At 42.1% G+C, this 25,201-nt stretch overlaps 3 protein-coding genes across 3 annotated transcripts in view; 1 reads left to right on the plus strand and 2 right to left on the minus strand.

The window, feature by feature from the left end:
* Positions 1-9,321, plus strand: part of LOC308305883 (inositol-tetrakisphosphate 1-kinase-like) — a 41,759-nt gene extending 32,438 nt beyond the window's left edge. The window contains exons 6-11 of the mRNA XM_080750779.1: positions 618-716; positions 1,192-1,232; positions 2,122-2,287; positions 5,120-5,187; positions 5,314-5,476; positions 6,901-9,321. Of these exons, the coding sequence (XP_080606905.1) occupies positions 618-716; positions 1,192-1,232; positions 2,122-2,287; positions 5,120-5,187; positions 5,314-5,476; positions 6,901-7,226 (863 nt within the window). The 3' untranslated portion in view covers positions 7,227-9,321. The remainder of the gene's footprint in view (positions 1-617; positions 717-1,191; positions 1,233-2,121; positions 2,288-5,119; positions 5,188-5,313; positions 5,477-6,900) is intronic.
* Positions 1-25,201, minus strand: part of LOC308305564 (transmembrane protein 179-like) — a gene marked incomplete at its 3' end in the record, with an annotated part of 467,552 nt that overhangs the window by 289,389 nt on the left and 152,962 nt on the right. The gene's annotated exons all lie outside the window — the stretch shown is intronic.
* Positions 15,518-24,899, minus strand: plk4 (polo-like kinase 4; the record flags this gene model as incomplete). Its single annotated transcript, XM_080750911.1, has 15 exons — positions 24,803-24,899; positions 23,091-23,186; positions 22,550-22,645; positions 21,642-21,756; positions 20,450-21,419; positions 20,264-20,355; positions 19,688-20,013; positions 19,151-19,255; positions 18,942-19,044; positions 18,480-18,629; positions 17,912-18,140; positions 17,730-17,829; positions 17,489-17,626; positions 17,282-17,388; positions 15,518-15,632 (listed from the first exon to the last, which is right to left on the minus strand). Exons 1-15 carry the CDS (start codon positions 24,830-24,832, stop codon positions 15,518-15,520), a joined length of 2,772 nt encoding a protein of 923 aa, XP_080607037.1. The 5' UTR covers positions 24,833-24,899.

The raw sequence follows: 25,201 nt of genomic DNA on the forward strand, positions 1-25,201 counted from the left end.
TTAACATGTGTGGTCACAAAAGGTACTGTAGGCTAAATAGATATAGATACACCATAAAAATGATAATATCCAGCATACGATTTGTGAAAGTGACAAACGGGCTTCACAGTTATGTTAGGTGTGTTCATATGCTAATGGTGATGCGATTTCAGAGCAATTGCTCCAGCCACTGAGGAGAAACGCTGTTTCAGACAGACAGACACTCACTCACTCACTCAGACAGACAGACAGACACTCACTCACTCACTCAGACATTCGCAAAATTATAGTATAGATGGGGCTGTTTGCGCCCTGATGGGGTCAAACAGCAGACCCCCATCAGACTATGACCATTGAGGGCATCACAGATCCTGGCTCTTTGTTGGTCTGTGGCCTGGGACTTATCTCGCAAACCGTTGGACCGATCAGCATCACATTTCTTGTGCACGCTGCCAGTAGACGCATGTTTTTTTATATATTAAACATAAATTTGCTAAAGGAAGTCGGTGTCAGTCGGATCAGGCTGATACTTTGCCCAAATATGGAGATGAGTTTTATTATTTTATTCTTTGTCTCTCACAATTCTCCTTGAACCTTCTGACCTTCTTTTCCCGTTCTCTTTAACTGTCTTGTAACAGATGAGAGGATTTGCTCTCCTCCGTTCATGGTTCTTAACACAGAGTGTGGCCCAGACACAATGGAGCAGATCAGGATGCATGGACTCAGCTTTCCCTTCAGTAAGTCCCCCGACTCCAATTCACAGCAGAATCTGGGTGTTCATTTAAGCTGCAATGCTTATTTTTATTAATAAAATGTTATTTTATTTGTTAATATAATATAACTTGAACGTCTGCAGTGTTTGGAGGTGGTCTACTATTGGGAGCTTTAGACCCAGGTTGTGGTTAAATAAATAATCTTTGTTCTGTGGTCAGTGTCATAGTGTGGCAATGGCCTTAGTGGAGGCTGTTCTCTTCTGCTTATCATCTCATGACCACTTGTCAACAGGGACCAAGTTAAGCCTAATTTATACCTCTTCATGTGACTGTGTTGCACGCCAAACATGACAGGTCTACAAGCTCACAGCGCATCGCAATGTGACACGCGAGCCTGTAGATTTAATATGTTCGTCACTCGACACTATTTTACGAGGCATCATACGATACACTTCATTACCCAACCTGTTGTTTCTTTCTCGTCTCCTTCCTCTCTCAGTTTGCAAAACACGGGTGGCCCACGGAACCAACTCCCACGAGGTAAGGCAGTTCATAGGTCACTCACACCCTCTGTGGTTACCTCTGTGTAAGCAGTAACACTTGTCTCATTACTGGGTTACACGTTAACGCCACTGCAAACAAGAAAACCAAACATAAGTAGTAGAGCTGGTGTGTCTTTGTGTATCACCTCAAATCAATACCTTACTGTTAATCTGAACAAATAGTTACACCCTACCCTACCCCCCTCCCTCTCCCACACTCATGGCATTGAATGCAGCAGGTTTGTAATATATCAATGGAAGTTAACACTTGGCGGTTAGGTTATGAAACAGCTGGGTTTGAGTGGTTTCTTTTTAGATGTGAAATACTGAAATGTTTCTACAACCTAAAATAGTTCATTTTATTTGATATGGACACCACAATGACATAGAAGCAACATACAATTATATGTTAACATGGGTTAAAGTTCTCAGTCCTGGGGGACTGATTTCAGTCTTGAGGATTCCCTAGGGTCTATTTCTGAGATCAGTGCAGATCCGCAAAATAAATAAATAAGGGGCAGGTTTAGCGATGGCTGCGGCGTGAATGACAAAATCGTCAAAACGCTAGTCAAGTGATCTCCAAACTAAAAAGCAGTTATAATATTGAGCGTTTTAATTGGCCAGACTAGCAATAGAATACAACAGAACTTCAGAATACTTCTATAAAATGAAGCATGGATTCGCGCACACACATTCAGTCAGGGCAGTTCAGAACTTTAGCGAAACACCATCATATTCAGTCTTGGGATTTTTCTTTTTCTTTTTAGTGTTAACCTGTGTGTTAAATAAAATCCAGATTAATAAAGGAACATTACAAAATATCAGCAACAATTAGAAAACATTTTCTTTAGAAAAATTGGGTGACTAACAGATGATCATGTCCACAGATGGCCATTATCTTCAGTGAGGAGGACCTGAAGGATGTGAGGCCTCCTTGTGTGATCCAGAGCTTCATCAACCACAACGCGGTGCTGTACAAGGTGTTTGTGGTGGGAGACTCGTACAGCGTGGTGGAGAGGCCTTCCCTGAAGAACTTCCCTGCTGGACCAGCAGGTGAGGAAAGAGAGGCGACCCGGGGCTGGTGTTCTCAGCCGCACAGGCCAGGTTGTACACCAAGCACAGCGTTCTCTGAATTACCCAATAAAAGAGCCCCATAAAACCGTTTTTATAGTCCCCCTGATTGTACCTATTCACCCTCTAAAAGGGTGCAGTAGAGTCCTGTTGGTACACAGTGTCCATGTTACACAGGGTTCCCTTCGTCATTCTAGACAGGTACAGCATGTCTGAATGGCGGCTTTGACCACGCCACTGGAGGCTTTACAGAAAACGCCACCCCATTTGCATGTGCTACCGTAGAGGCCCTCATGCAAACCAGTTTGGAGTCACCGGAGCTGTCTACTTTGCTTAGTAATGTGAAAAGAAAAGAGAATAGGGTAATTCCTCTGATGCCTCAGACTTTGAGAAGAACCATAGAATAGCAAAGGCCCCTGAACACATAGTTACATACCGAAGCATCATACATATACACAGGTAGCAACCTGTCCGCCCGCACATAGAGGAACAAGCATTCCATATTGTCCTCTTTAGCGTAAGTGCTACGTGCCTTTTGTAGCCAGCAAATTAAGGTGGAGGCTAGATGAATGAGTTCTGAAGACAGACAGGTTTAGTATACGTATGTGTCAGCAAAGAGCTTAAAACAGGAATAAAAAAAAAAGGTCTTCTGTAAGCCCCTTCTACATTTTGAAAGGATTTCTCTTGTCAGAGATTAGTGATAATGTTGTCTGTAGCACTCATTCTAAGTCTTTCTGATTAAGAGCATTGGCTCGCCGGCCGATCTTCTAGTTGACTACAATTCACCGTATACTTCACATTACTGCCCACCACTTTCCAAAGCATACAGTGGTTTGTTTGGTCTCTGAGAGACAATGTTGTGAATGTTCCATTCAGTTCAGTATGGTGCAGTAAAATAAATACAATTGACAGTTAAGTCCCCATTTACTTTAGCAGTTGTTGGGGTATTTGTAACTGTACATTTGTTAAATTTGTTCTGTTCTGCATTTACCCTAACTATTAGGAGCAGTGGGAAATATTAAAACTGCGCCCGAGGAGCAGTTGGGGGGGTAAGCTCAGGGATACAGTATGAAAATCGACTTACAGGGATTTGAAGATTCTTTCTGATCTTCCTTTTTGTTGATTTTTTATATGTTTTAAAGCACACATTGATTTGAGAAGTCTAGACAAAAATAGTCCCTCCAAGAAAGGATTGATTTAAAATGTTCTTGACTTTAACTATTACCGTAACTGCATAACTTTGTTTAGCTAACATGACTCAGTTATTGAGGTACGTAAGGTCAGAGGCGTTTTAATGATTTGCACAAAAATATAAACAAATGTACAGTACAGCAACTGTCAACTCAAAATGGCCTGTGTGTATGTATGTACAATCTATGTTTGAAGCTGTGCATAGACCAGGGGTCTTCAATGTTTTCAGGGCAAGGAAGGACCCCTTAGTTGAGAGAGAGATGAAGCAGGGACCCCCACGACCTTATCATAGATTCCATATAGTTTTATTGTTTGACAGCACGATCGTCAGTGTATTTTGGATTCATGTCGATACTTAATAAACTTGACCTCTCACCAAAGCTCTTTGCTGAAAATAGCCGATCTACAAGCTCACAACGCCTCGTTGTGAGCTTGTAAGTCTGCTATTTTTGGCTAGGGTTCAAGTTGTTAATATAAAAAAAGGAGGAAAAAAGTCAAAATCTTTGTCTATCACACAAAGATTTGGAGGCCCTCCTATAGTAACTCTGAGGACCCCCTAGGCGTCCCAGACCCCCTGTTGAAGACCCCTGGCATAGACTATGATGTGTTTAGACTGGTATGAGCTTTTAAATGCCTAGTACTTTGTAATTGGATGAAAGGTCTCCGTTCTGCGGTTCCTCTCATGCTCCCAGACATACTAGGTGATGAAGTGTGTCTGTTGTTTTGGGGGGGGGGGGGGGGGGGCGTATGCAGTTGTAGTGCGTCTACCTGATATACGCTTCATTAGCACACAATGCTCTGCGCTCAGGGGCATACAGTATATTTGGACAGTGGTGGAATTAACGTATTCCTTCAAGAACCTCCATTCCACTCACTCTCTATTGCTCTGTAATTTGTCAATCACTACCAAATAGTTAGCAAAGCACACGCACAAAGAAACAATCAATTTTTCTCTTTACATTGTGTCACAGCCGTCATCAGTCTGTCTCGGTTTGGAGGAAAATGCCCTGGTGAGTCACACTAAGTACGGATTAGGCTGTGTGCTGTTTCCTTGTTTGAACATCGCTCACATGATGCTAATGAGTATACAGTATATGTGTATGTGTGATGGGCACGGATAAGATGTGATTGCTCACAGCGTGATGACAGTGTATGTGAATGCTGGAGGGTCATGGGTTCGTCTGGGATTGTAGGTATAATAATTGCTTGTCCTCCCCTGGTAAATGGGCGTTAGTGGCTACACTGTACACACAAAGACACGTTTTCTGTTCTTCGGCATTATCATGGGTGTTAAATTAAATGGGTTACAAATAACACACTTGTTTCTTTTGTTTGTTTTGTTCGGGTTCACGTTTGTGGTCAGCATCCAATCAAAACCAAAATAAATCAACTGAGCCACAAACTCCGCTAGGCCTCATTGTTTTGTTTCTTTTCAATTGATGAATAATTATTCATCAACAGTTGAGCTACAGATTAAGTTTTGCTGCCCCCTTGTGCCTGAGATGAGAAATGGTCATTGTTGGCAACCAGTCTTGGGAGGCATCTAAAAACTGTAGCGACAAGCTCCTTGATTACTTACTATATTACAACATATTTATTATGTTTTATCTTTTCCCATTTCAGACAGGAAAGTCATTTTCTTCAATAGTCACAATGTCTCCAAGCCAGAGTCGTCCTCAGACCTGACGTCTGTAAGTCCAAAACACATGCGCAGTGCAACACCTAATGTCAGTTATAAGTCTGTATAAGTATAATTGATACAACTCTGCCCTTGTAGTAACATATTTGATATGTGTGAAATACTGTCTTTGTAACAGAGGGAGAATGTGGAGGGGGTGTCTCAGCCACCCAATGACGATGTGATCAGAAAGCTGTCCAGGTGTTTACGGCAGTCACTGGGCGTGTCCCTGTTTGGCATTGATGTCATCATCAACAACCAAACGGGCCAGCATGCAGTCATTGACATCAACGCATTTCCTGGTAGGTGGGGTTTGCTCTACCGCATGTGGGGCTTGTAAGTCATTGATTATTATCTTGACATTCGATGCGTTATTTGAGAGAGGGTCAGACTGACTATGGCTTGGCTCTGAATAATAAGGTAGTAATTTATACAGTATGAGGGTCTGTCTGGCTTGGGCCTTTCCAGAGCTTCCCGTTCCACTGGACCCAGTAGCGCCAAATGTCTTTGCACATGCACTGTCACCAGGCCAACGTGGAATCCCACTAAGTTTTCTCAATGTGGTTCAGATTGTCCATATTTTGGCATGGATGACGTTATTGGCTAGAGTACGGTAGACTCTTTCAGAGCTTAGCTGTCTATAAGGCAAAATTGGGTTGAAACTTTGCCAAATATGGAGTCGTATGTCTTTTCTTCGACCTTTTATTTAACCAGACAGAACAAATTAGGAACAAATTCGTATTTCGTCTCTGTCGAGTGGAAACCTCATACTGTATCTCCGAAACTGTTAGTTTCAGGATTCAAATTCAAAAATGGCAAAAGTAGCAGATCGATAAGCTCCAAACGCATCACGTTTAAAGCTTGTGGATCTGCTACTTTTGGTACTTTCGTGTGACACGCGCCGTTATTTAACCCTTGTTTTTCGTCAGACATGTAGTGTTCCCGGACCCCACTTTGAGAACCAATGGTCTGTGTGACTGAAGTGCGTTATGCATGTTAAGTGGCCATTTTACTGTACCCCTGTACCTTTTGCAAACTGTTAATTAAGTATTCAATCTATCAAAAACTCTATTCAAATAGTCCAAGGATAAAATAGGGCTTAATTGGTTAATGTATGTTTTGTAATCTAAATCTACAAATTAACTTATGTTTTCATGGTAGTCAATTGTAGTGGATTAGAAAAAGAAAATGTTTGCCTGAGCTGTAGTGGAGTACAAGTATAAAGTATTGAAAACTGTACATACACAAGTAACATAAAAGTACTTAGAAATTGTTCTGAAGTACAGTACTTTAGTAAATGTACTTGGTTACTTCACCACTGCATTTGCCCTTGCTTCTTGCGAGGGCTTGTTACTATGGTGACTTGGTTCTCAGGTTACAGTCATCTCCGGTGCCACCTGTAACTGAGCCCATTGTGTAAAGCCACCACCTCTCCTGTGTACTTTGATATCGTTGCTGTTGACTGGTCCAAAATGGAAAACAAATGATGTGTTCCAGTTGATCCAATGTAGTCATTGGATTAATATAAAACCCACAAACTGACTTTTCAAATTTAGAAAAAAAAAAATAGCCAATCTGACAGTCTGTGTGTTGCATTACGACAACTTTTGTCAAATATGGAGATAAAGGTTTCTGCCATTTTGTCTGTCATTTATTGACTTCCCTGTGATTTTCTTACTGACGAATTGAATTTGAAACTACATGTCTGTGTGTGTGTCCTGCATAGGTTACGAGGGCGTTCCCGAGTTCTTCAACGACCTACTGAACCACATCATCAGTGTACTTCAGACCCACAGCCCCGACCCCCCCACCAGCGAGCAGCCTAAAGGCCTGGTGGGGACCCCCAGCACCACGGTACCCAGCTCCAGCCCCCCGCCGCAGGGCTGCTGCAGCAGCGTTCTGGGGAAGGAAGCCAGCAGCAGCCCCTGGATCGTGGAGGGCGATGGGGGGCTAAAGGCTCCCCGCCAGAGACTGGGCTGCAACTCGGCCATGTCCCCCAACTTCCAGCAACACTGTGTCTCCACGATAGCTACAAAGGCTTCGTCGCAGTGACCAACACCCGCCCTGTACCTTCCCCCGAACAAAACCGGTTAAAATGGTGGCGATGTTAATGAATAATCATAATAATTATGATATTAATGATAATAATATATCTGTAATCAAAAAAGCAAACCTTTTCCTATGTAGATATTGACGATGATGGTGACTGGGTGTTGGCTTCTTCTCTCTTTGCCTTTTTTGTATTTTTTGTTCTGTCTAATAAGACTTACAGTACTGTAATGTGAACTCTTGGGAACTTTGCCTAATTGCTGATTTTATTTTTTATTTTTTCTCTTTGTGTGAATTCTCTGTAATGTAAGGGTCCACATTTGGTAGTTGAGGGAGAATGGCCATGTCAGTTTCTGACTATAGATGTGCCATTAGTTGTGCAATTATTCATCCTTCATACCACACACACAGGCATAATCACATTGCAATGGACCGCGCCAGTGATGTGTGTATGTAGTCTAATCAATACCATTCACTCCTTTTTATACAAGCTAAGAGGGAGGAGATGTGAAGAAGAGACAGATTGTCTGAACACTTGAATTCTCCTCAACTGGTCTGAAGCCACTCTGGAGCCATGCCGTGGTCCACTGGCTTGTAGAGGGAGGCTGAGATTCTATACATGAATGACAAGCACGTTATCTTTGGGTTGTGTTCGTTCCAACAAAGTACAAAGCTGTTTACTTGTCCTGTGTGCCATCCAAGTGACTTTTTAAGCAAGGCTGTTAATAAGGAACACCCGCATTAAAAACCAATACAACGGCTGATATGAACATTTGTCAACTGTGAAAAGATGACATCTCTATGATCACGTGACCAAGTTGATATTGACTGTCTTTTAACCTTTGTTTGTTGGCCTTTTTGGAGTGTGTATGTCACGTGCTGCTTAGGTCTGTGCAGGTGTTTTTAGCGCTCTTGCAAACAAACCCGTGTCCTTTTAAGTTTTCGATTAAGATCTCCGTTCGAGGAGGTCCGCTGCAGAAAGACAAGATTCACATTCCGTTTTGTGTACATGGGAGTTGTCAAAAGAATTCCATGATCTTAGAATTCCACTGCTTATTGAGGTATGCCTCGGACCACTTCACTGCTTTGTTCTGTTGTCACACCCATTCAACACACTTGGGCATTTAGAAGTTGATGAAGTGAAAATGAACTGATGTAACAGACCCAGTTCTGGTCACAATTTTGTACTTGTCTCAACATAGCCTTTTTTCTTTTTTTATTATTATTTTTTATTTCTCAAAATCTTTAATTCTAGGCCTTCATTATGTCAGGTTAGAAAATTTAATTATTCTACAAAAAAGAATGGAAGATATATGGATATATTCAAGTAAATGATTATGAATCATATTTTATTAAATTAATTTAATTATTTGATTTGAGGATTTTGTTCAGACTTATTTGACACTCTAATTTCGCACCGATTTCTGGCACCACTTGACTCTTTTCCACCAGTTATTAAGCAGGTCATGGTCCTCAGTGCATTCACCTCTAGCTTCATTATCTTGTCTATATTCTGTTCAAGCTGCTGTATTCATGTCCATTACCGTGTAAATGATTGAGTGGGGAGAGTAATCGCAAATCTTGCTCCCAATGTTCACTGTGAGATCTTTTTTTTTTTTACTCCTATTTTGTTAATATCTTTGTCCTGACATTACTAAGAGCAACTTTATTTTATTGAGATTTTATGGGGATGGGGGATGTTTTTATATAAAAGAAAGCAAGTGATGTTTTGAACAAACGGTGGATATTTATCAGAGGAATAGTGACATGCTGGGACCAGTCTGATGATGTGACTGTCCTGAGCTGGGGACAATGAGCTCATATGGTTGATACTGCTGTCCCTCTAGCATCTAGTGGGAACAAAATGCCAACCTACCCGAGAAACGCTCAGTGTTGAGTTAACTTGTGAGTTTATGCTCTCAGGGGCGTCGCAAGGGGAAGTGGGACTGAGTTACTAGGGCCCAATTATTTTATCCTTTAGCTATTGAAAAATAGCAGATATACAAGCTCACAGCGTGGCACCGAGTGCCGCGCTGCGAGCTTGTAGATCTGCTATTAATGAAAAGACGTGTGTGAAAGTCTTTGAATATATGTATTTCTTTAAGCGAACATTTGTAACTCAAATTCTGCTTATGGGAAACAGGTTTTTCAAAAAACCTTAGAAGAATTTAAAATATTCAAAGACTTGCGCAAATCTTCACGATTTTCCAGAGATGGCAGATCTACGAGCTCGCAGCGTGGCACTTGGTGCCGCGCTGTGAGCTTGTATATCTGCTATTTTTCAATAGTTAAAGCACAAAATAATGCGTTCCCAGTCTTAATGGGTTAAACCCCCTCCCCTATGAACATTCATGGGGGGCCCGCAGTGAATCCTTGTACCCAGGGCCCAGAATTTGGTGCGACGCCCCTGTATGCTCTCACAGTTACCCTAACACTGAGCAATTTGCTGTGGACTCAGTGTAAACCCATTCAGGCATTCCTCTGACCCTGCTGCTGCTGCCGCTGCTTCTCTTGTCCCAGAGGGGACATTCAAGCTGTTTTTTTTTTCTCTTTATCATTTTGTTTCTGCTATTAGCGTTGAGTGTCGGCTGGGAAGCTGAATTGACTAATGGTCTTGTATCCACTTGCCTTGTGGTGATGAATAATAGTGTTGTTGCAGCCACTTCACCAGCATGTCACTGGGTCGGCAGTTGAAGAGATTGTTTTTTCTTTATTTTTTCTCTTTTTTTTCCTTTCTTACTCTTGGCACATTAAGTGCTGCAGCGTCTGCTGTTATTTTGCCTATAAACAAATTAAATGAGCATTACTCATTTAAACCAAGTTTGGTACAAAAGCATTTACAATGCTTACAATGTTAACAAAGTCAATTTTTAGTAAATCTTGAATGAAATTAACACTCAGGATTTTGTAGTGTGTTAAAGCAAAGATAACTACTAATTACAACTCCCTTGAAGCAGCAGGGTTGGAAGAGCCTTTCAAATCCCTCTCCTCACCAAGGAAAAGGGACCAAGACGAGGGTACAGTATGTCCCTGTATAATATCAAAAGACTGATATCTGTGTACATCACTATACTGTATGTCCTATGTTGTCTTCTTCATTGTGCTTCTAAATGGGAAATAAATGGTTAATCCTACCTTTGGTCATTTCTGCAACCCAGACAAGTGTCATTGTGCTCTCAGCTTCTACCTGAATGTTTACTGGGATATGTTATAGAACACGTGTGTGTATGTATATAATATATATGCATAGGCCTACGTCCGTAAAGTATGTTGTTTTGTATCGGTTCTGTAAGGAAAAAGAATTAATCCACAATTTGTGTGACTTTTTTTTTTATTACATGGACAAATGAACAGGGCAAAATAAACAATAAAATCTTATCTGACTATTAATTCAGCTCTGTTTCCATGGGTGAACTATTGTAAACAAGCGATTCTCTTTCCAGACTTTTGAACACAGGGATATGCTTATTGGTATTCTTTTTTTAAGAAGCAGAAGAAAATATGCTGCGTACAATACTAAATGACATTGTCAAAACAAAACTCACTCCTAACTGTAATAAGGAGTCATAAATAACTGCACTACTGGTAAAATAACTTCTGCTTCACTATGATAAGATTAAATCATACTAAAGCTCAAAATGAGCCATAATGTCAATTTGTTACATAATGTATGTAGTACACTACTGTCATAAAACAGACAAACATACGATTAGAAAAGTCAGAGGGAGTGTATCTCAAAAACCGACCAATCCACTTGAGGGAGTGATACAAGTACTCCATATTTGGAGTATACTTTTGTCATCAATATGATGTCATTGTACTGTCGTCATAGACAGCTCTAGACTCAGAACTTCATGTATGGGCATAGAAGGGACACAGACAGTACAATGGGTAATGCATAACCGGGTGGGCCTTGCAATCCAGATTTGCCGCATTCCCAAGTAGGCGGGTGGCCATACTGCTTGTGATACCATACCATAGTTACATGTTACATTGAGTTCAGTATTCTAAACAGTGGGAGTCCTTAAACCCACTTAGAATGGCTAAAACTAAAACATTTAGCTGCAGAATTTATCCTGTGACCATGGGAAAAAATGGACCACTGACTGTTTGGAAACATTCACCTCAACGGAAAGGCCCGCTCAACTCTAGGACAATCTTGAGAAGATCTTGAATAAACAGGGTGCAGATATATATACATAAAAGGAAGAAACAGTCAGCTCTGTAGAAGTTCGTTCACCTGCCAGCACTGAAGTCAACTACAAGTAGTACCTCAAGACTTTTGACAAGCACATTCTGTGTGTAAACAATCTGTGTAAGGTGTAAGGTGCTAGGGTGCGTGCTATCACCTAATGGCCATAGCCTTTAAGCTGTTGACATCATCTCACAATAGAACTACTTGTTGCTGTCTTTAAATGAGTTCTTGCAAACCAGCACTTGCAAGAACCAGCCAACCAGGACACAGAGGGAAAAAAATTCATGTTAAAAAAAATGTTTTAAAAATAATTTATTTCATTTTTCAAATTGAAGAAATTGCAATATATACATAAAATAAAATCAATTATCATTTAAAAATAAAATCATCACAGGGATCTCCATATCTCCATATATGGGTATAAAGGGATTTGGTTCCCCTGGCATCACAGGGAGCTCCATATATGGGCATAAAAGGGATTTGGTTCCCCTGACATCACAGTGATGTCTGAGTGTGATGTCAGAGGGCGGTGGTTGTGGTTTGCCAGCCAAGGAGTGGTGTGTGTGCAAAGTTTGGCATGGATAGGGGCAACAGTGCCCTGAGTGCCGGAGATAAAAGTAGGGCGAAAATTGTGACGTGACGGACGGACAGACAGACAGACAGACAGACAGACAGACAGACAGACAGACAGACAGACAGACAGACAGACAGACAGACAGACAGACAGACAGACAGACAGACAGACAGAGGTTTTCATAGTAACAGAACACAGATAACTCGCTGAAGCTCACGTGTGGAGACGCTGGTGTGTCTTTAGGTGAGCTGACCGGGTGTAACTCTTGTCACACAGTTTACACTGGAAAGGTTTTTCTCCGGTGTGCTGAAGCCGGTGCGACTTCAGGTGAGACAACAAACTGAAACTTTTTTCACACTCATTACAGAAAAAAGGTCTCTTTCCGGCGTGGAGGCGAAGGTGGGTATTCAAGTTACTTGACTGACTAAACCTCTTGTCACACTGATCACAGTGGAACTTCTTTTCTCCGGTGTGGACAAACTGGTGTTTCACCAGAGAATCTAACCGGCTGAAACTCTTGTCGCATTGTTTACAGTGGAAATGTTTTTCACCGGTGTGGACGCGTGCATGTCTGTTCAGGTCACCCAACATAAGGAAGCTCTTGTCACAGCCTTCACACTGGAAAGGTTTTTCTCCAGTGTGGAGACGTAGGTGTGACGTCAAGTGACGTAACTGATTGAACCTCTTGTCACAGTGTTCGCAGTGAAAAGGTTTTTCTCCAGTGTGGACATGCCGGTGACGTGACTTCCGTCTACCTGACTTGTGGGTTCTCTTTTCTGTGTCTGTCCTTGCTACTTCTGGTTGAGCCTTTGCGGGCTGTTGTTGACCACCGTAAGCTCCTGGTGCATCAGTGTCTCCTTGTTTCTGGAAGGTTACAGGGCTGGTGGCCTGCTGACAGGCTGCTAAGGGGATCTGTCCATTCTCTACAGTTTGCTCTCTGTCTGTCATCATCCCCACTCCTCCTTCATATGGACCAAGGTGAGTCCCAACAGGAGGCTCAGAGTGTCCATGGTATAACACTTGTGGTCCTGCATCTGGAATTCTGCCTGACTGAATGGCTCTGTCAGTCTCTCCTAGCGAGGATGTAGCAGGGTGGTAGTAGTGCCACTGACTGGTAGCAGGGTCAGGGTGGTAGATATAGTAAGGTTGTAGAGGGGTTGTAAGTATGTGGTATTGAGTTGGTGGTAGTGTGTTGGTAGAGAGGTATTGGGCGGGTAGTGTGTTGGTAGAGAGGTATTGGGAGGGTAGTGGGTTGGTAGTGAGGTAATGGGCGGGTAGTGTGTTGGTAGGGTATTGGGCGGGTAGTGTGTTGGTAGGGTATTGGGCGGGTAGTGGGTTGGTAGGGTATTGGGCGGGTAGTGGGTTGGTAGTGAGGTATTGGGTTGAATTGCCACCAAACAGATGACTGTTCCAATCTACACCTTCCTTGTTGTCTAGCAGCTGGTTTGACTCTGCAGAAAAATAACTTCTCAGTTCTTCAAAGACACCTTCCGTTTCCCACGAAGAATGGTTCGTTGGCATCTTTCTTTATGTTTTGTCTCGACTTGTTTCTCCCTGCCTCCCCTCTTTACAATCCTCCTTCTTGTAGCCTAGGCTGTGTTTATGGGCCCTAGCTGTGCTATTTATCTCCTTGTCCGCTTCCCTCGATGATCAATCTCAGACGAAGTGAGATGTGAAAACATTTTCAAGGCCTTTATGTAGGCTGGTCTGACGTGACGTCACACAATAAACAAACCGTTTTCATGAATATTTAACAAGTAACAACGTCCGTATTTTGGAGGTGTTTGGGGCAAAACGCGCTGTGCTCTGACGTCACATAACACAGCCCGTTGCTATGCAACGATGACATTTTGCGCAAGCGCCTTTGCAGTTCGAGTTCGTCCAACTGCGAAACTTCGTCGAGATGCGCGTCTTGACGCAAATTAAAATAAACAACTCATTGCGTACGCGACGCGTCGTAGGCAAGGGGGGCCGCCGTTCACAGACACAGTTCACACTTGAGATCTATGTCGTTCACCATTGTTATTTTGTATAGGCCTACAGCTGGTGTAACCTCCGCAGTCTTGAAGTGCCTTCCACTTGACTTAAAACGATTTCTTTATATAAATAATGCTCACTTACTGGCACTGCACTGTGCTCAGTGTGAACGAAAGACCCTAAGCGGCAGGCGCCCTATCATTTTCTCACTCCCCGTCAGAATCCAACTCCTCCCGTTCAAGTGAACGGGGCCGGGGATGTTGTTGTTTTCAGTTCCGCCAGCAGTTGGCGCCAGATAACCACTACAAACCACCCACCAACAGGGGGGGGGGTGATGTGCGGACTGAAGTGTCAGGCTATAGTCTATTAGTATTACCTCTGCACTGAGGTTAACGCATGTCTTCTATTTTCGACGCGCGACACCGTCGTACGGTACGATGGAGTAAGTTGGGCTAAGACTAAGTAGGCCTACTAAGTAGCCTAATCAAATATGTAGGCTACTTACTGACTCAACAGAAGAAACAAACAAACGATTAAAGGGGATTCCTTTTTAAATGGATTAAAGGGAGCCTTCATGTTCATGACCAGGGCAAGGTTATGACACAAGTCACAACCGTCTACAGCTGCTTGTTTCCATCAGCAATCTACCTACACACCAAATCTCTTTGTCAAAATAGCCGATCTACAAGCTCACAACGCAGGAGCTTGTAGCTGTGCCAAATTTTCCACCATACCTCCAGGAGGATCTGAGATTATTTCCTTTCCCTACTGGCAGTTTACACAAGATATTTGGTACTAATCAGTCCAGACAGACACAAATAGTTGTACTTGGTATACAATTGCCCATAAATGCCATATTATAGTCTCACAAAATACACCATACTGTACTACACTTGTCACTGTATAGATAGAACATACAGTGTCATCAATACTACATAATTATGCTCCAGCAAGGGCGAGCTCCGAGGGCGTCCCCGTCCCGGGACCATGCAAATGCCAAAACTATGCCATAGTCCAGGGACCATGACAAATCTGCAGTTGGTGGCATTTAATATTTAATAAAGTTCTGCATAACTAAACACGGTTAGTTCGTTTTTCACAGTAGTAGTAACTAGTAAGAGTATTGTTTGCCTTGTTTATGAATACTCTGTATTGAAGCCATAAAGATGCACTAAATTCTTTAATAATTTCCTTCTACAAAACAAAAATAAATGAATAAGCGGATAAGTTGTGAATATCAAGTGCTTGCAGCAATTTGCAATGCAGGCTGCAGATGTTTATTGCCTCATCTTTTATGCATCTCACATTTCATAGAGAAGACAGTTTGAAATAAACTCACAGTAAAAAAATAACCAACACATACAAACTTTTCTACATCGACCAACAACTGTACAAAATAGGTACATAATAAAAATATATCTTTTCATAATTTTAGTCTTCTGTACATGTAAAAAAAGACAATATTTACAAGGACACTTGATGAAAGACAGACAAATATATGATTCCTATAATGCTACTTTTGGTTCCCTGCCAGGCAACCAGGAAGTGTTAGTGGGGTGGTTGGGGGTGATGCGTTGCTGAACTGGTCAATAGCCCAAGGATGGTGGAGAGACAGTGCAGTTTCTCCTTCACATGCTCTGGAAACTTCTCATTGTCCTTATACCTGCAGGGAGACAGGTACATCTGTGTGAGCATTCGGCAAACAAACAGCAAACAACCACCGTGCATGAGGCAAAGATTTGGCAATGACAAACAGAGAGAGAAACCCAGAGAAGGTGCAATTAAGTCATTCACTGCACGAATGTTTATTGGTGTTATTTTTGTACACTTCATTTTACTCATTACTACCAGCAATGCCTTACTTGTATAATATCTTTACTATTTTTTACCACCTTAGTTGGATTGTATCTTTACTATATATGTTGGAGTGGTGGGATTTGCATAATTCCACTATGCATACTATACATTTATGGACAAAGTCTAGGCCTGTGACGATTCACTTACCTCCCGATTCGATTCGATTTCGATTCATAGGGTGACGATTCGATTATATCACGATTATTGCGTTTTCCTGCGATTTGCGATTCGAATCACGATTATAGCGATTTTCCCCCAAAAAAATTCAGCTTTTTTATATTGAAACATTTTAAAACAATTCTAAACAATATAAAACATTAAAAGTTGAATCATATACTTCAAATCAATGCAGCCAAATAAAGTCAGTCAATCTTTCTGACATTTATTTCAGCCAAAGTGCCAGTGGTATAACATTACAACAACATGTTCCTGGTCAAGATGCCAGAAAACACAGAACACAAGTTGTCATAAAAAAATTAAAATAATTGCTGTGCTGCAGGCCTACAGCACTGTGCTAGCTTTAGCCTAGCCTGACTGCAAGCATCAGACTCTATCACACACTTCACCACTACCAACAGGGGGTGGTGTTGTGCAGTCTGGTTTATTAACCAGGCTAGCTTTAGCCATAACATGACATCCTCATGAGTCCTAAAACTGTTCCTTTAGGACCTGTACTTACTCTGACTGAAAGTGGTGAAATAACCACTTTAAAAAAAACTTTTTAAAACCTTTAAAAAGTTTTTTTTTTTAATTTATTTTTTATAAATAAATAAAATCGGGAAAATCGATTCTGAACTTTGAAAATCGATTAATTAATCGCCGGCATTAACATCACAATAATATGGTAAATCGATTTTTTTGCACAGGCCCTAAGTCCTGGGGAAACTTTATTTTCTCGACTAGATAAACTTTTTTGTGAATCAGATGCCATTGGAAATTGAAGGAAATCAGATGCAATTGGAGATTGAAGGAAAAACATTTGAGGTTTGGTGCTAGCTCGAGTATTGGTTGAGCTTCACATGACAGTTAACTTGCTGCACAATATAATCACGGCCACAGATATAAAAAGCTAGATACCTCCTCCACCGCTGCAGTTCATTAGCGCGACTGGTCAAACACCCCTGGCGGAAGTGCATAACTGTGGAACTGCGGAAGGCACTCTGCCCCCTCCAATGGGAAAGAGGGAGTCCTGCCAGGACTGCATCTGATTGGACTACCGAGCTTCCCATTCTGTGACGCACAAGGAAGCGTCCTTCAGAATTCCCAAGAGCCCCGCCTCAGAATTCTGGAGGCTTGCATAGAGTTATTGGGAGGCTTGCCAGGAGTCTTGGACCAGCACCCCCCAGCCGGAAGAGGCGTCTACCTTTCTATGTCTGTGATCACGGCAACCACACTTGCAATTTCCAATTGCATTTTTCTAGTTGAAGCATGCCAGAGGACTGCCGTCTTTGTTACCTGGTGGTACGTCCTTCTGGGGAGGTGTAGATGATGTAGGACACCCCAGACTGCACCACCAGCTGAGAACCATCATTGAACTGCACCCACACCTCTCCACTGGTCAACTGTATGATGAAAGCATAGGTACATTTTATATTTAAAACTTTGATGCCAAAAATAATCAGGTGGTCATGAGGGGTTGAGGGTACTCCGGGCATCATTTACCTGCGAGGCCCAGCCAATGTTGGGCACAAACACAGATTTGACCACTTTGCCTGCACTGGATGCCATGTCCTGCTTCACTGCAGAACATTTCTTATTAAGGCTGGCTGAGGTGATGTCAGACCCATCATAGGAGATCATCTGGTGATTCAATATAAAACATATGTTATGTAAAGAAACACATGGTGCATAAGGTTAAATATAAATGCATATGTTAACAGTGTTAAGACTATGGGACACTCACCGATGGAGTGATAGAAGGAGGCTTTGGCGGTGAAACATCAGCAGGTGGCGGTTGGGATGGCGACGATGACTGGCATGGGGAATCTGCATTAGCAGGTCGCCTACGAGACACATGACTATGAGCCACAAATCAAGGATTCACTGGAGAACCACAGTCATGAAACACTGGACTCTCCACCTCACCTGCCAATAGTGATGGGGAAGAATGGAGTGTTTCTGGCACTCCGCTGCTCTTCTGAGGTGATAGCGGCCTCCAGAGACAGACACATGCCGTGTGCCTCGTCTGACAGCTCCACGTACAACCTGCTGTCTGGACTGAGGCCGCTCAACCCCGCCTCACCCTTCACTGTGCACGACTTCCCGCTCTTCTCAACCACTCTGACCAGCTCCACCGTCTTATGTATCTTTGCTCCTGTCGCAGAGAGCAACCATGGTCATTTAATGTTTGTGGAATAGTACACTGTTAACATATTCTCATATACAGTGTCAAATACAGTTTATATTGTCATATACACTTCTGACCAGGCAATCCATTGCCCTGGTGTGAAAAATAAGTATAAAATAATTGTCATACATTTTTCAACGATGTAAAGGAGTAATAAGTTAAATAAACAAGTAAATCACGAAGGTACACTTTAGTGTACATTTATTTCCCTGTGACAATACATACATCAAATATGGTTTTATGTGGTCCCCCAAAATTGTGTGAGCACTTGAAAGTCACAGCATCCCTCTTCTGCTTGTGACTCACCGTCATAAAAGCAAACCTCCAGGTCTGCATCAGGGGAGTTCTCCATCAGCATGCATTTGGCATACTTGGTGTAAAGGGTCACTTTGGGAGTCTTGGATTTCACAAGCTGCACAAACTTGGAGGCATACTGGTACTTCTTCCAATACTTTTCTAGTGGAAACAAACAGAATAAGACAAAAATATAAATGTATTATTAGGATTCATTCAGTAATATTTCATCAACAGTGAGATATACTGTAGTACATCTCTGGTGTGATGCATCAGTATATGTATCTTCAACAGTCTAGTGCTGCTAGCCTAGGATACACCACTAGCTAATAATAATAATTTAAAAGAAAAAGAAGCCATTATGCTATCCAGTAAGCTAACTAATAGCGGTTTCTCACGGATACAAACAGATGTTCACAAAGGTTGGAAATTGAATGTACAGAATTATTGTTTACAGAATGAAACCATCTGTACCTGGAAGGTCCTCATAGCTGCACATGAAGATATCTTCAGGGGGAGCAGGAGGCCTGTCCAGCACAGGAAACCCCTTTCCATCATTAGGCTGGTATATTGTCACCTACAAGAGACAAAAAAAGGTTAGAAATCAGCATAATACTAACATAAATAATATGCTATAGCGCCACACGGTCTCCCAATAAAGAGTGGCTGTTGCTGGAGCTCACCATTGAACCATCGCAGGAGATTCGAAGGACTTCTTTCACCCTCTCTTGACTGCCGTGGCCCCTTAACAGCTCCATGCACACTTCACCTGTATCAATGATGCTCACCTGAAGACAAACACGAGGCTGTTAAACAGAACTGAGTGTGTTTGCCTCAACTCTGCAAAGCATACACACAGAAACATGTCAGTAGGTGGCTACTGGCTACAGCAACAAGTGCCATCTTACTAGGGGTGCAACAGTTAATTGAACTAATCGATTTAATGAATTATAAAGCATCAATTATTTTATTATAATTTTTTTTTATATCCTTTTTTTTTTTAAATGCAATGGCAAAAATAGCTGATCTACGGGGGCCCCGCTGGCATAGCGGTCCAGGTGCATACCACATAGGCTCTGATGCCTATCCCCCCTTAAAAATAGCGTAGAAAGTTTTTGTTTCATTTTTGTTGCTTCGATTCATTGAAATCTCTATTCTCGATTATTCCTAAAAGTAAAATCATTACGAAAATAATTGACATTTGCAGCCCTCTATCTTACCACAGCATTTTTGGTCTTCTGTCTGATAGGTTTCAGTCTGGAGGCACACAACGGTGGGATCACGTCTCTAAGAGATTTCTTCTCTTTCTTCTGGAACTCTGCTACAGGTATACTATTCTCTCTGTAGGAGTCAGGGTTATGCTGATGGGGGAATTGGTGCGGGTGGTGCTGGTTGTGATGAGGATTGGCCCCCTGGCCTGGCGGCTTGTCCGTCCAGGAGTTGTGCACACCCAGTGGTTCCCTGCCACTGTGGTGACTCCCGCTGTTGCTGTGGAAACTCCCACTGCTGCTGTGAGCACTGTGGTCTGTGGCCCTCGAGCCAGAGCCTGAGGAAGGGGTGGAAAATGTTGGTTCTGATTCTGAACTCTAGCACAACAGAAAATGTAGCAAGGGTGCAAGAGGAGGACAAGAATAATCACAGTATATCAAAATAAAAGCTCAATGCGCAGCAACTTGAATTGAATCAAAATTAGGCTATACTTCAAGGTGTTTGCACAGTGGTGTTGTATCAACTTGCATGAAGCTTTAATTTCATTCTTATAATGAATAAAAGTACCAAAAAAAAACAGACTTTACCTTCTTTACTGAACCAGTTTGAAACACCATTTGAGTCTTGGAACTGCATGCAGGGTGGATGTAAAGGCTGTGTGGATAGTGAACAGCCAGAACTGAAAACACAAGAGAGAAATGACAAAGGGTTAGTAGGTCTGAAAACCAAAATAATTGTTTGGAAAGATTTACAAAAATAAAAATGCATCTCACTTAGCAGACTGTTTGATGGGGGGTGATGGAAGCCTATCATGCTCAGAGAAAGGGTGTGGAGTGGAGGTCATGGAGAAGGCCTGCCTTTCGGCACTGAAGAGCGTCTCCTCTGAGTGATACCTTCCCAGCTGGGGGTAACCCGTCCCCTGTCCTGCTGCCTTAGAGCTGGAGCGGTCCGAGGAGTGAGCCCTCCTGAGGTAGCGAGAGTGGGGCTGTCCGCTCTCTCCGATGTGTAACGTCCTGCCCTCTCGAGAAGCTCCGTTTGTGTGCTGCTGCCAGTGATCTCCATCCTCGAAACAGGCACTGCTGGGCTGGCGAGGCGCAGCCGGAAGGGGCATCATGCGGTTGGGGAGGGTGTTTCCTATCATGTGCTTCGTTCTCCTTTGCAGCCGGTTGCTGCTGCTGCCTGAGGTAGAGGAGGTGTAGCCTGTGGAGATGGTGGCGATGCCACTGTCCATGGAGCCTGTATCCTCCAGTCCAAGCTCCTTAGTCCTGGCCAGCAGGCTATGAGTCATGAAGGGGTGGTCTAGCACTGTGGACAGACTGGGCCGCTGGGAAGGGTTCTTCTGCAGGAGCTGGTAGATGAGATCCTGAGCTTCTGCAGACACATGGCTGGGCATCTCATACTCCCCAAGAACCACTTTGTTAAGTGTGTGTTTGACCGTGTCCCTCTCAAAAGGAGGCCGACCCATCAGGAAAGCGTAAAACATGCAGCCCAGGGACCAGACGTCAGATTCCAGACCATGGGCGCTGCGGGTAGCCACCTCGGGGGAGATGTAGTTCGGTGTTCCGCACATGGTGAAGTGTTTTTCACTTGGGAGCTTGAGCTGAGTGGCCAAACCAAAGTCTGCGATTTTAAGGTTCATGTTGCTCGTCAGCAGAAGGTTGGTCAGAGTCAGATCCCGGTGCATAATGCCATGAGTATGCAAGTACAGCATACCTTTCACTATCTGAAGCATGAAATGCCTTGCTGTGGAACAAAAACACAACAAATCTTAAAAGACAGTACAACAGTACATGTACATTATAGCTTACCCACCCACCCTTCCCAATCCCTTTGTAATGTACATTTATTTTTCTTCCTTTTGTGTATTTTATTTGTTATGTGCAATAAACTAAACTAAACATACAGTCGAGTCAACTAGGAAGTATAACAACTAATAATGAATGTCAAATTCCAAGGCTGACTGACCTTCATCCTCAGAGAAAGGCCTTTTCATGTCTTTCAGGTACTTGCTCATCTCTCCATTATGGCACATCTCCAACACCAAATATACATAATTACTGTCTTCAAAGTAATTGTAAAGCTTCAGGGAGAGAAAGACAACATGTTACAATATATATTAATGATGATAATGTCATCAAAAGCAAGACTCAACTACTTCAAGTTTACTGTCAAGTTTACACCTGGTGAAAGTGTGTGAAATTATTTTGTTCAAGCTTCCTTGGCATTCATTAACGAATGAAAAGATAAAGAGTAAATACAAGTATAACCATATATTTACAAGACAAATAAGACAAGGCAATGGTACTGTAATATCAATACATATCAATATAAATAATAAATACATGTCAAATATAAAGTGTGTGACAGCAATATGTAGAATATGCTAAACTGTCTGAAATGGGCAGAGAAAAAGAGAAGTGTCTGCCCAAATGATTAACTTGTAATGTCAGTGACACAGATATACAAGTACAAAAAGAGGTAAAGGTAAAATTATCTATTTAAAATAAATACTAAATACTTTTCTGGAGATTACCATTTTGGGACAGCAACTACGTTAAACCCAGTGAAAGTTGAAAATGTTTCATGTTTAAAGTACTTGTTGACCTGGGCAAGATAAAATGTCCACGAGTTGTTAAAACCAAGTACTACTCTACCACGTTCCTGTCTGCCATGCATGACTGACAGCGTGTCAGATATCTGCTTTGTGTTATGTACATTCAGTAGCTGAATAATTAACACAATTTATCTTTACAGAGAAGAAAAGAGCCATTGATATCTGAAGCAAATGGTAGAAGCACAGAACGTGAAAAGGGAAATTGACACAATTTAATGAATAAAACAAACAGGAGTTAATGATGTCCAACCAACTTTACCTCCAGTATTGACGGGTGTTTCAATCGACACTGGATTTCCACTTCGTTAGTCACGCGCTGGACCATGCCAGATTTCTGCATAGCTTTTTTGTCAATCTGCAATAAGTACAAAACGAGGTAATTATACACCTGCCTGCCTCCATGTACAGGTAATGCTGTATGCTGTGTGACGTGGTGATTTAGCTCTGTGGTTGATAGTCAATCTGTTACGCACAAAGAGAGTGTGAATTTCTAAAGTAGGCAACTCTTTGGGGAGTCAGTCCCACAGGACCCCCGTGGGAGGGAGCTGTGGTGGTCTAATAATTCCAGCAACATTCTGAGCACCAGTTGCACTCCAGCTCTAGTTGATAGATAGCAATTGAACGAATTACAGATTTACTCAAATCTCAGAAATGAATCCCAATTAATCTGTGTAGAAACAGGTCGTCTCCGCTTTAGGTTAGTACAAGAATTTCACCACATTTAACTGACAAGTTATGAAAAACGAAAACATATTTTTTATGATATATTATTTTTTATATTATATTAAAAGTATTCTTACCGTTTTGATTGCAACTTCCAAACCAGTGTTCACTGATTTTGCCCGGTAAACACATGCAAATGATCCCTTGCCAAGCAAGTTGAGGACCTTAAAATCCTAAGAGAATAATAATAAATACAAATATTGTTAAGATTTATGAAATCCAATAGACTTTCTATAGACAAAGAATTATGATTATGGGAAACAGACAACTTCTACATTTCAGCATTGCTTCCTTCGATCCATTGCAAAAAAAGCGGACGACTGCAAAGAACTATACCTCAATCCTCAGAGCATCTGCATGAGCTAGGATTTTGTCCTCATCATTACTAACTGTGTTTTTAGTCCCGAGATTATTACGAAGGAAATAGTGAATAACTTCATCAATCACAGTCCCTGCAGTCTGCGACATGTTGCTGGTGGCAGCAGGACCAGACAACTTCTAAAGGTTAACGTTTCAACAAAGCCAGGATCATGATGAACCCTTCAACAATATTACACATAAGGGGTAAAAAGAAAAACACTCCCACAATAACGTTAACTGCCAGTGCCAAACAAGCCATCTCCACCTGACGCTGTCATCTGGCCAACCACAAACCTCTCATTATCCCGGTTCCATTCCCGCTGATGAGGACAAGGACAACAGACCGTTTCTAAGCAGCTACAAGTGATGCAGCCTGTCTCCAAAGGGAGGGTCTGCCTGTCTGGGTGGATGCAGCCCTGGGGGGCTTGCAGGCAAAACAACCCTCACAGTTTTCGATTCAATAATTATTAACACTATGGGTTATTTTGTTTTACTTCGGAGCTAAAGTTAAAGTTTAAAAGCCATTGTGTCAAAAGGGAAATATCATCTGCCAATGCAGGCCCTTACGAGTGCATTTGGTTCAATTTGTACACTTTCGGGAATAAGAAATGCATCATAACACTTGAGGATTTTACTGTGTATGTTTCATATAACTATGTCTAGTCTATCTCTGTTCCATAGCGTTAGAAGGAGTTCTATGGCACCGATGAGCCATTGCGCTCACAGCCGCGGAAACCTCTCGCATCACCAGTCTCCCAGCTCAGCCTCTCGACTGTAGTCAAAATAAAGACTACACTTTCGCTACTCAACATAACAAAGACAGTTAAAAGATGACTAAAGCCTACTTTCCTAAGTGGGAACACTTAGGAAATGATGAGCCCCCCACCTGACGTTTAAAATACACTTTTTGTCCAGAAAAGAAAATATTTCAGCTGAGGTTTTAGCGACTCCACACCGCCCTCTAGAGATCTTCACAATAGAAAATTCCATTGACCAGATTTTCCCTTCCGATGAAATATTTTCTTTTCTGGCTAAAACGTGTATTTTAGACATGAAGTGGGGTCTCAGAGTGTTCCCACTAAGGAAAGTAGGGTTTCAACTCCCTAAAGCCATCTTTATTTTGGTAAGTAGCGAAAAGGTATTTGTTGTTTTTACTACAGAAGAGAGGGTGGCAGCCTTTACTGCTGCGCAAGGGATCATCGGTGACTTGACTTCTAACACCAGTAAGTATGCCACATTTCAGATTATGCAACTGGTGGATAATAATACAGAATAAAAAATAAAAAAAAATGAAAATCCTCTAAAAACGTTTCTCTCTTCATGTTTATTCTTTAAGGCCATCGTGCTGCCTGCAGAAATCCGCTGCAGTTGCAGTAGCAAACTGCGACTCGCAGGCTAACTAGTTAGCATTAGCATTGTTAACACCCACCTCGATTTTGTCTCCGATAGAAACGCTCATCTTGTCCGATGTTGGTCGAACCAACGCGTCCGCTTCTGTAAATGTGTATCATCTAGCAGCGTGTGCATAGATGTTCGTTGAGGAAACCCTCAAATAATGAATAAGTTATATTATTTTATTCCCCTCCAAAACATTGGAACTTCTTCCATTTTGAAAATATCCGCCCGTTACATTTTGGCCAACGTCATAGCTGACGTCATATCACAACAAATCTCACGTGCCACGCCCACCCATACAGAAGTCTCTTTTGTCTAACAGCATTACTGCCACCCACTCATTGAAATAACTAATGCTAATATTTATCTGATTCTAATTCTTAGTGTATTCTTTAAAACATATCTCTCTTAAACATACTTCTTATATGGTTCA

The sequence above is a fragment of the Nannobrachium achirus genome, assembly GCF_963921795.1.
Source record: "Nannobrachium achirus genome assembly, chromosome: 20".
Classification (NCBI taxonomy): domain Eukaryota; kingdom Metazoa; phylum Chordata; class Actinopteri; order Myctophiformes; family Myctophidae; genus Nannobrachium; species Nannobrachium achirus.